This window comes from Physella acuta, unplaced genomic scaffold, assembly GCF_028476545.2.
Source record: "Physella acuta isolate Inbredline_101_S28 unplaced genomic scaffold, ASM2847654v3 ptg000547l, whole genome shotgun sequence".
NCBI classification, from domain to species: domain Eukaryota; kingdom Metazoa; phylum Mollusca; class Gastropoda; family Physidae; genus Physella; species Physella acuta.
Genome location: NW_026732066.1, coordinates 225,052 through 235,014, shown reverse-complemented (window position 1 = coordinate 235,014; position 9,963 = coordinate 225,052). Strand labels below are relative to the sequence as shown.

The following is a 9,963-nucleotide window of genomic DNA, read 5'->3' as shown; positions in this document are numbered from 1 at the left end:
TGGACTCAGTAACGTTCTACTACCTTGAGACTTTGAACCCGAACTCAAGACTTTAGGGTTAGCAGCCGCGTGCTTTACAACTCGTCCACGGTACATTTAGGTTAACCATACCCTACCCATACATATCGCATACTAACATTCATAACGGTGGTACGGCTAACGGAAATGTCAATCTGTATGTCACATCACAGACCGTCACAATTTTAATGTACAAGGGTAATTCACTTAGCTGTCAGCACGGTGAATTACCTGTTAATGTGAACGCGTGAATTATTTGACTGTTAAATAGTGTGACGTGTATTCTGTGTGATTGATGACTAGACTCTAGTGTTGAGGGTTATTATAGTTTTGTTAGGGTTCGTTATATGGTTAAATTTAAATATGGTTTAACTATTTTCAAACTCACTCCCATATATAGCTATACCACTCTTCCCTTTATAAAACGCCCCCACACAATAAAATCCTCACCCCTCTTCCACTACCAAACCCTCTCTTCTCTCACCATATATCACACCCTTCCAACATTACACCTTCCATATAACAACTCTTCACTCGTTCTAATGGTTATATTAATGGTTATATTAATGGTTATATTAATGGTTATATTAATGGTTATATTAATGGTTATATTAATGGTTATATTAATGGTTATATTAATGGTTATATTAATGGTTATATTAATGGTTATATTAATGGTTATATTAATGGTTATATTAATGGTTATATTAATGGTTATATTAATGGTTATATTAATGGTTATATTGGTTTTATTGATGGTTATATTAATGGTTATATTAATGGTTATATTAATGGTTATATATGATACTCACTCCCCCACAGTGTAATCCTCTCCTCCCATATACATTTTCCTCCTCCCGATTTTATCTCATTCTTCCACATAATTAACCGTACCCCCCCCCCCCCCCCCCTTGTACCAAATCCACATTTATCCCATTCAATCCTTATATCTATTCTCGTATAACTTCCTCCCTACTTATACGTCTCTCTGCTTTATCTAAACATCCACCCCCATGATATATCCACCTCCCATGTATCCACCTTCCATATATCCCTCTCCCATAAAACCACCTTCATATCACAGCTCACCCCCCCCCCCCCCCCGGGACACCTGCCGTTTACTTTACCCCACACCCACAGGGACATCCGCTATTTATGCCCCCTTGACGAGTTTGTTTTGACATGTAAAAGTTAATTAAATCCAGAACTAATTAGCTAGGTTGTTGCTCCACTACACTAATCTCATTATGCCAACACCAATGGCCAGTGGAGTCTCCCAAACATCAACCGGAACTTAGCCCTTATTTTTCAATTATTATTTGTAAAAAAAAAATAATTATCTTATTTCTAAAATGAGATCAGGAACAAATTTGAAGACGAAAAGTCTAATTTAACCTCGCTGAGGTTTTTTATATATCTGATAAAAAATTAATTTAAATTTCAAGGAAATGTATTTTCTTCAGGTTGAAATAAATCTTTTTACATGAAGTAAATCTATAGAACTATTTTAAATATTCGACCCAAGTTCTGTTTTGACCTTGCAACTAATTAAAATGTGAATGGCGTTTGAAAAAAAACAACAAGGCGTAGTTTGTTTATTTTTCCTACGGTAACTAAATGCGGGTTCTGTTTGTTTACTTTTATAGATAACTCGTGTCTAGGGTGATGACAGAATTGTTATTACCTCCCCGTGTGTGTAGCCGGCTGATACCGCTGTACCGTCCAGTAATAGCTTCTAACCATGACCTTCGCCTTGGACGTAATACTAACCCTTGACCTTTTACTAGACGGGGAAAAAAATGTGTGTCGCATCTTAGAAACGTCTCGTTCATAATTGAAGAATGTTAAGTTAGTCTCCCTTTGTTTTGACTCTTCTTTGTTCTAAAGTTAGAATATTCTGAGGTCGACGGTATTCAATGTTGCAGGTCTAGAGTGTTCCATGTTCTGTGCCTAAGGCCTAAAGTCGTTTTATATCTGTCTAAAAGTTTACTACTGTTTAAAGTTTACTATTTTTAGTCTAGAGAGTTCTACTTTAAGAGTTTTCTTCGTTCTTTTCTTTATTTTGAGTCTAAATAGTATCGGTCACTTAGTTTCAAGGTCGAAAATGTATCTGTTCTTAATGTAGGAAATGTATAAATTCTACTTCTGAGACATATCCTAGTCTTCTAGATTTAGGATGTGTCTGTATTCTAGACCTATAATGAATCCGAGTGGCTTAGTCTAGATCTAGGTTATGTCCAAACCTATGTCTATTTTCAAACCGAGTAGCCTAGCCTTGATGTAGGCTGTCCAAGCTTTATAGGTCTGAGGTGAATCCATGTAGTCTATTTTCAAAACCATCAAGCAAATGTGGATCTATTTTTAGAATGACATCACCCTTATCTCTGCCTGGATCGATGTCCTATCGAACTAAACCGTCGCACATTTCTGTGTCTCACGTGATGGACACTCACTGCTGGCCACAGCCGTATGATATTCATACTAAAGGTTAATGACAGTCATGATAACCATTTACAACATCAATGACAACCGTTTACTACACTCATCCTAACCATTTATAACATTACCGATTTACTATATTTTAATTATTTGCCACATTCCTGAGATCCATTTAAACCATTCTTGCAGCAGCCTTCAAAGACAGCATACCACTCTCCATCTTTGTCGTACTATTATCCAGTTGATAATTTCCCCCCCCCCCCAAAATCGACAGACCTAGATTGATTAAAGCCATGCCCAATTTCACTAAAGCTATATACAGCACCAGTCCGTAACACAAACATGTAAACCACTCTTTCCTTGTACCTTACATTGAACCGGAACCCATCAAACCTACAACCCTTCATTTCTTCAATCCAACAACCCTACAATCCCAACATGCAACCCAACAACCCTACAATCCAGCACCATACATTGTACAATTCAACACGCTTTCAACCCAACAACACTTTAATTTTTAGCCCTCCATTCTTTGAATCCAACAACTATACAATCCCCACACCATATAACCCACAACCTTACAATCCAGCACCATATAACCCAACAACCCTACCATCCCAACACCATACCACCCAACAACCCAACAATCGTTCCAACCAACAACCCTAAACGAACCTAACGATCCTCGTGTATCCATAGAGACGTCATAAAGACCCACTAACCTTTTAAAATCTCACAACCGCTTGTCAAAATTTGTCCAACTCAGCCCATCACAATCAACCAATAAAGTTGGAAGAATTATTTTAATATTTTTTTTTCAAAATACCCCCTCTCCACCATAATTTTCTTTTAATAAATAAAATATCTTCAACATTATTTTTATTTTATTTTTTTCAATTTTCTTCTCTCCTGATCGCCCCCCACCAACCCGCATAACCCCCACCCTTCGCATGCCAGTTCTAACACCTTCCACAGCAATCCCATTAAAGAATTAAAAAGCTAATTCTCCTTTAGAAACCTCTGGGACGTTCGCCACAGGTCGACACTGAAGGAACCGACAATCTTACACAAACATTTTTCCACCCTACACAAAAATTAATGAAATCAATTCTGGCCTGAAACCTTCCGAAGACGCTACTAGCAAAGAATATAAATAGCTACGGGCTTTTCCATTAATGGAATCAATACTCTAGCGTGATTCGACCGTTTTCATCCCTTTCTACAAAATTCACCTTTTTATCACTTTAGCATTGGATGCTGTTAAAATCCTGTTTTTATTTTTTTTTATTTTTAAAGGAACTAAATTTTCGTAAGGTAAAACATTTTATTATTAACTCCCACAAAATTCATGTTTTTATCGCGTCAGTACAGAATTCAGTTAAAATGTAATAAAAAAAATAACGAAGGAAATTTTTTGTTTGGACTGGAGTTCAGGTAAGTTAAAAAAAAAAAGGTAACTGAAATGAAAATTCGTGTTACCTTAACGAAGACAGACATGTTTCTTGTTTTCTTACTGAACCTACTCCTAACAAACCTGTCGCTATCTGTTCCTTGGCTACTTATTTTGTTGGATAAAAAAAAAATTACGGCTAATTTAGTTATCGCGCACATCTTCCCACTCCCTCCCCCCTCCTCACCTCAACCCCCCCCCCCTGTCATTTTACAATCTCAGGCTAAATAAATATTACACAGGTGAATTTTTTTTAAGAATGTAGAATTTGGTTTTTTTTAAAAAATTAGTGGTCATGTTTGATTAGGATCATTCTGCATGTATCTTGACTCCGTTATTTACAGGCCTAAAAGTTCGTAAAAAAATGCGTATGTTCATTAACTATGCTAAAATTTGCATTGTTAATTATATACAAACAAGTTGTAATGAGTGCATTGTTTCCATAAAACATGATCCGTTCATTGCGTTTAAAAAAAATGTGATGTGTCCAATATAAACACATGATTATTCATCTCCTTTTTACTTTGTCGCATATACGAAGTATAGAGAAAGTATTGTAATCGTGCAAAAAAAAAAATCTCGACGTTTTACATCTAACTGATACGGAAAAACATAATTTTACAATCTTGTTCGTATGTCTGTGTGTCTGTCTGTGTGTCTGTCTGTGTGTGTGTGTGTGTAAACACGATAACTTGAGTACCGTTATAGCTAGGTTGATGTAATTTCATATATAAGTATCTTATCAAAATCGTAGATCCTGATCAACTTTTGAGCGATTTCCGATAACCGGAAGTGGTACTTTTTCTACTTTGAATTTTTCAAAAGCCTATAACTTGAGTACTATTTGAGATAGATAAATGAAATTTCACATGTAAGTAAAAGATCTAATTCTCTACCTTCTGTCAAATTTTGAGTAATTTCCGTTGACCGGAAGTACTAATTTACGCTATTTCCGGTTTCTCAAAAAAAAAAACGCATGTAAATTTATAAAGTACTATTAATAATGCGCACTATTATGCACATTTTGTTTTGGCGATCGATTGGTGCGCAATTCTTTTTCTAAGAGATTCTATTCTATTTTTAAAAAATTAAGAAATTAAAAATCATTTCTATATTCCAAGTTATATGCGAGAAATGTTAGGGGAGATCACTCCCGGTTTATTTTCTCCTTTTTGGTTTTCAAATCACATTTTCTCCACTTCTTCTCAAGAACGCGGCCACAACTCACGAGGTATATAAAATTTTTCTTTTGTCGTTTATCTCTCTGTAATCTAACTCGCTCACTTTACCATCCTCCGAGTAACCCCAGCCCATCTATTGATCTATTCAGAGCCGTGTGTGGAAAATAGGTTGTCTTTTGTTCCTACGTGTACTCTTTCTGATAACAATTTTCTATTTAAAACCTTAAATTGAAATTATTTTCTTAGAGCTCATTAGTAAGGTATTCATGTTTTGATTAAAGAAAAAAAACTGAACATCTTCTGAGGTTTATTTTGGTATACGTTAGAGATTAGTTTATTTAAGACAAGAAGACGGTTTGGGTTATATATTTGTTACATTTGTAGAATTTGGGGTATATATTTTTGTTGTATGTAGAGTACACATTTAAACTGCATGAGTTGTACATTTTTGTTGTATGTGCGGTTTCCATGTTGACGGTATATTTTGTTGGATTATATTTGGTGAATCGTGCCAGCCATTTTAACTAGAGTGTATAATGACAATCGTTGTTGTAATGGATTATACCAACATGTCTAAGGTGGATCATACCAACCTGTCTAGAGTGGATCATACCAACCTGTCTAGAGTGGATCATACTAACCTGTCTAGAGTGGATCATACCAACCTGTCTAGGGTGGATCATACCAACCTGTCTAGAGTGGATCATACCAACCTGTCTAGGGTGGATCATACCAACCTGTCTAGAGTGGATCATACCAACCTGTCTAAGGTGGATCATACCAACCTGTCTAGGGTGGATCATACCAACCTGTCTAGAGTGGATCATACCAACCTGTCTAGGGTGGATCATACCAACCTGTCTAGGGTGGATCATACCAACATGTCTATGGTGGATCATACCAACCTGTCTAGAGTGGATCATACCAACCTGTCTAGAGTGGATCATACCAACCTGTCTAGAGTGGATCATACCAACCTGTCTAGGGTGGATCATACCAACCTGTCTAGGGTGGATCATACCAACCTGTCTAGGGTGGATCATACCAACCTGTCTAGAGTGGATCATACCAACCTGTCTAGAGTGGATCATACCAACCTCACTAGGGTGGATCATACCAACCTGTCTAGGGTGGATCATACCAACCTGTCTAGAGTGGATCATACCAACCTGTCTAGAGTGGATCATACCAACCTGTCTAGAGTGGATCATACCAACCTGTCTAGGGTGGATCATACCAACCTGTCTAGGGTGGATCATACCAACCTGTCTAGAGTGGATCATACCAACATGTCTAGGGTGGATCATACCAACCTGTCTAGGGTGGATCATACCAACCTGTCTAGAGTGGATCATACCAACCTGTCTAGAGTGGATCATACCAACCTGTCTAGGTTGGATCATACCAACCTGTCTAGAGTGGATCATACCAACCTGTCTAGGGTGGATCATACCAACCTGTCTAGAGTGGATCATACCAACCTGTCTAGAGTGGATCATACCAACCTGTCTAGAGTGGATCATACCAACCTGTCTAGGGTGGATCATACCAACCTGTCTAGGGTGGATCATACCAACCTGACTAGGGTGGATCATACCAACCTGTCTAGAGTGGATCATACCAACCTGTCTAGAGTGGATCATACCAACCTGTCTAGGGTGGATCATACCAACCTGTCTAGGGCGGATCATACCAACCTGTCTAGGGTGGATCATACCAACCTGTCTAGGGTGGATCATACCAACCTGTCTAGGGTGGATCATACCAACCTGTCTAGGGTGGATCATACCAACCTGTCTAGGGTGGATCATACCAACCTCACAAGGGTGGATCTTTTCAACCAAATAAGGTTGGATCATACCAACCTGTCTGGATCATACCAACCCCAATAAGGTGGATCATACCAACCCGACAAGGTTGGATCCACCCAACCCTCAAACACTCATATCTCTCCTGCACATTGCTGCCGGACCGACGATCGAACAGCGCGATATCCTGAGGGAAATTAACCGTCCGCCTTAATGAGCTGCAGCTAATTACATCCGGCCCGGTCCTCAACCTTGGGCCTAACATGTCGCTGGTCCTTTCATGAGCTGACTGGTACAAACAAGCTCAAACATATCTGGCAGTTGGAGGTTTTGTCATGCGTGATTGGTATTGGTTTTAGCGTGACGCGAACTTCCTGGGTTAGGGACCTTGTTAGGGTTAGAATAATAGTTTACAACAGGGGTCTCATGTCAGAAAGTTTGAGATGTGTTCTTTAAGGTTAATGTTTTTAAAATGTATAGTTTCAATACATTTGTGCATAGGCCAACATTTAAATGGGACTGCGAGGTTGTGGGTTAGAGCCCACCATTGTTAACTTAAAGTCTCAAGTTCGTTATTCGTGGAGTTAGTATAATGTTCCTGAGTCCATCCAGCTGAAATGGGTACCTGGTTAGAGTTGGGTAAAGCGGAGGTTTCTGAGATACATGATGAGATTACAGAAATGGATGAATACAATTTAGTCCGGCAAGCCTGGATCAAAAGTTTTAGAAAACATATCACCCTAGGTAGCCTGCCTGTTCCCCTCCCTGCTCCTTAAAAAATCCAGTAACCTGGAAAACCATACGTATAGCTAACACAACATTTACTGGCATCAATGACTGAGATGTAGCACTAAGAAAAATGTACCAGCAAATAACTTAAATAGCCACTGGTTTTTGCGTTAGCATCATTATACACATTGATTTTTACTTGGGAAATTTTAACTTTTCTCTTGGTTGTAACTCCTCAGTTCTGTATCATATAGTATCATTGTCCATCGTAGGGGGTGTTGTATACCGTTTTTGACTATGATTTCTTATATCAGATGTTTGTTCTTCTGTTTTATGTCGATTTTTGTCATGGTAATTTTGTATAAAACCTGGCTTGTTTGCCCATCTGTTTCACGTCGATGTTTGACATCACAGTTTTGTATAAGGTCTGTTTGTCCGTCTTTTTTAATTCGATCTTTGCCATCTAAGTTGTGTATAAGAAAAGGCCTATTTTTCTGTTTTACGTCGATCTTTGCCAAGTTGTGTATAAGAAAGGGCCTATTTTTCTGTTTTACGTCGATCTTTGCCAACTTGTGTATAAGAAAAGGCCTATTTTTCTGTTTTACGTCGATCTTTGCCAAGTTGTGTATAAGAAAGGGCCTATTTTTCTGTTTTACGTCGATCTTTGCCAACTTGTGTATAAGAAAGGCCTATTTTTCTGTTTTACGTCGATCTTTGCCAAGTTGTGTATAAGAAAGGGCCTATTTTTCTGTTTTACGTCGATCTTTGCCAAGTTGTGTATAAGAAAGGCCTATTTTTCTGTTTTACGTCGATCTTTGCCAAGTTGTGTATAAGAAAGGGCCTATTTTTCTGTTTTACGTCGATCTTTGCCAAGTTGAGTATAAGAAAGGCCTATTTTTCTGTTTTACGTCGATCTTTGCCAAGTTGTGTATAAGAAAGGGCCTATTTTTCTGTTTTACGTCGATCTTTGCCATCTAAGTTGTGTATAAGAAAGGGCCTATTTGTCCATCTGTTTTACGTCGATCTTTGCCAACGTAGGTTTGTATATGTAGAAAAGAGGGTCTATTTGTCATCTCAGTTTTGTAGAAGATGGGGTCTATTTGCCCATTGCTTTGACTGACAACTTGTGACAGAAAGATCGATAATCGATAGGTCGGTGTGGTCATGGCGGAGATCGATTCAGACATAACTTTAATGTTTGACCGTGGAGTCAACACCCAAAACACGAACTTCCGTGCTTTATATTTTATTTCCAACATGGGTTTAATTCAACTCGTTAGCCACGCTAAACTGGGTTAGGTTTAGGCTCAAGTTCTTCCTGGTAGTTTAAGATATTTAAATTAGAATTCAACTTGTAATTGAAGAACTTGATGCAAATGGGAACCTGAAACGGATTATCATTTTAAAAAAGAAATCTTCAGAGAAAAAAACATTTTGAAATTAAATAGGTTTTATAATCTTCTTTACCAAATTAACAGGAGAGGTTAAGATTACATGCGGTAGAGAGCTAGAATGCTAACCTGAAAGTCTCGAGTTCGAATCTGGGTTCAAGTTAGTAGACCAGCTCTGATGGGTACCTAACTCACGTTAGGGAAAACAAAGGCGGCTAGGCTTACTGCTGACCTCATTATCCCCTCATATGCCGAGGTCCATGAAACAGATGAACTCTACTTCATCTGCTCCATGTGTCTCGAGCACATGGAGCAGATGAACGGGAAAAGATTACATGCTTAGTTATAAAAATTCGAACGGCTGGTTTTTAAAAGATACCCGTTAGTGTTTTTTTTTAAAAATCAAAATAAAACTATATTTTTGTTTACTTGCTTTAATTTAAGCTCTCGCTTACGTGATTACATTGACTTACCAATTTTTAAGTCAGCGTGAGTAGCGATTATGGTGGAACATAATTCCCCGTGTAAGTCCGCGTCAGAAAGCTAGTCTCGTATAATTGAAGGCGAGTTTCTATACTCTATACACGCTAACAAAGCTTGTTTGACAACACGACATGCCGTGTCGGATATAATTGCTGTATACGGTTGCTATAAGCTGTTGATGTACATCAAAACTTGATACAGCCATCAACGGTCCCGTGTATCGGTTTTTCTTGAACTGCACCCACGTGTGCAGCCTCGCGCAGACGTCTGAAGTAAACGGTATGGATGTGACCTTTAGGTCAACCCATCTCTCGACGCGCAACTGATCCACAGGAGTGTATAGATTTGATGGTTGTTGCGTCACTTGTGTTGTGGGGAGGGTCGTTTAATGGAAGTCGAGGAATTGTCTCTGACTGCAATTAGAGTTGGGGTTTTTTTTATACTGCTGGAACTGCTGTTGCAGT

The 9,963-nt window shown here is 38.3% G+C and overlaps 1 protein-coding gene across 1 annotated transcript; it reads right to left on the bottom strand.

The window, feature by feature from the left end:
• Positions 1-548: 548 nt before the first annotated feature.
• LOC131946181 (uncharacterized) lies at positions 549-6,947 on the bottom strand. The gene is made up of 4 exons (XM_059306833.1): positions 6,762-6,947; positions 5,994-6,305; positions 5,682-5,753; positions 549-557 (listed from the first exon to the last, which is right to left on the bottom strand). The coding sequence occupies exons 1-4, from the start codon at positions 6,945-6,947 to the stop codon at positions 549-551; spliced, it is 579 nt and encodes a 192-aa protein (XP_059162816.1).
• Between the last annotated feature and the right edge of the window lie 3,016 nt (positions 6,948-9,963).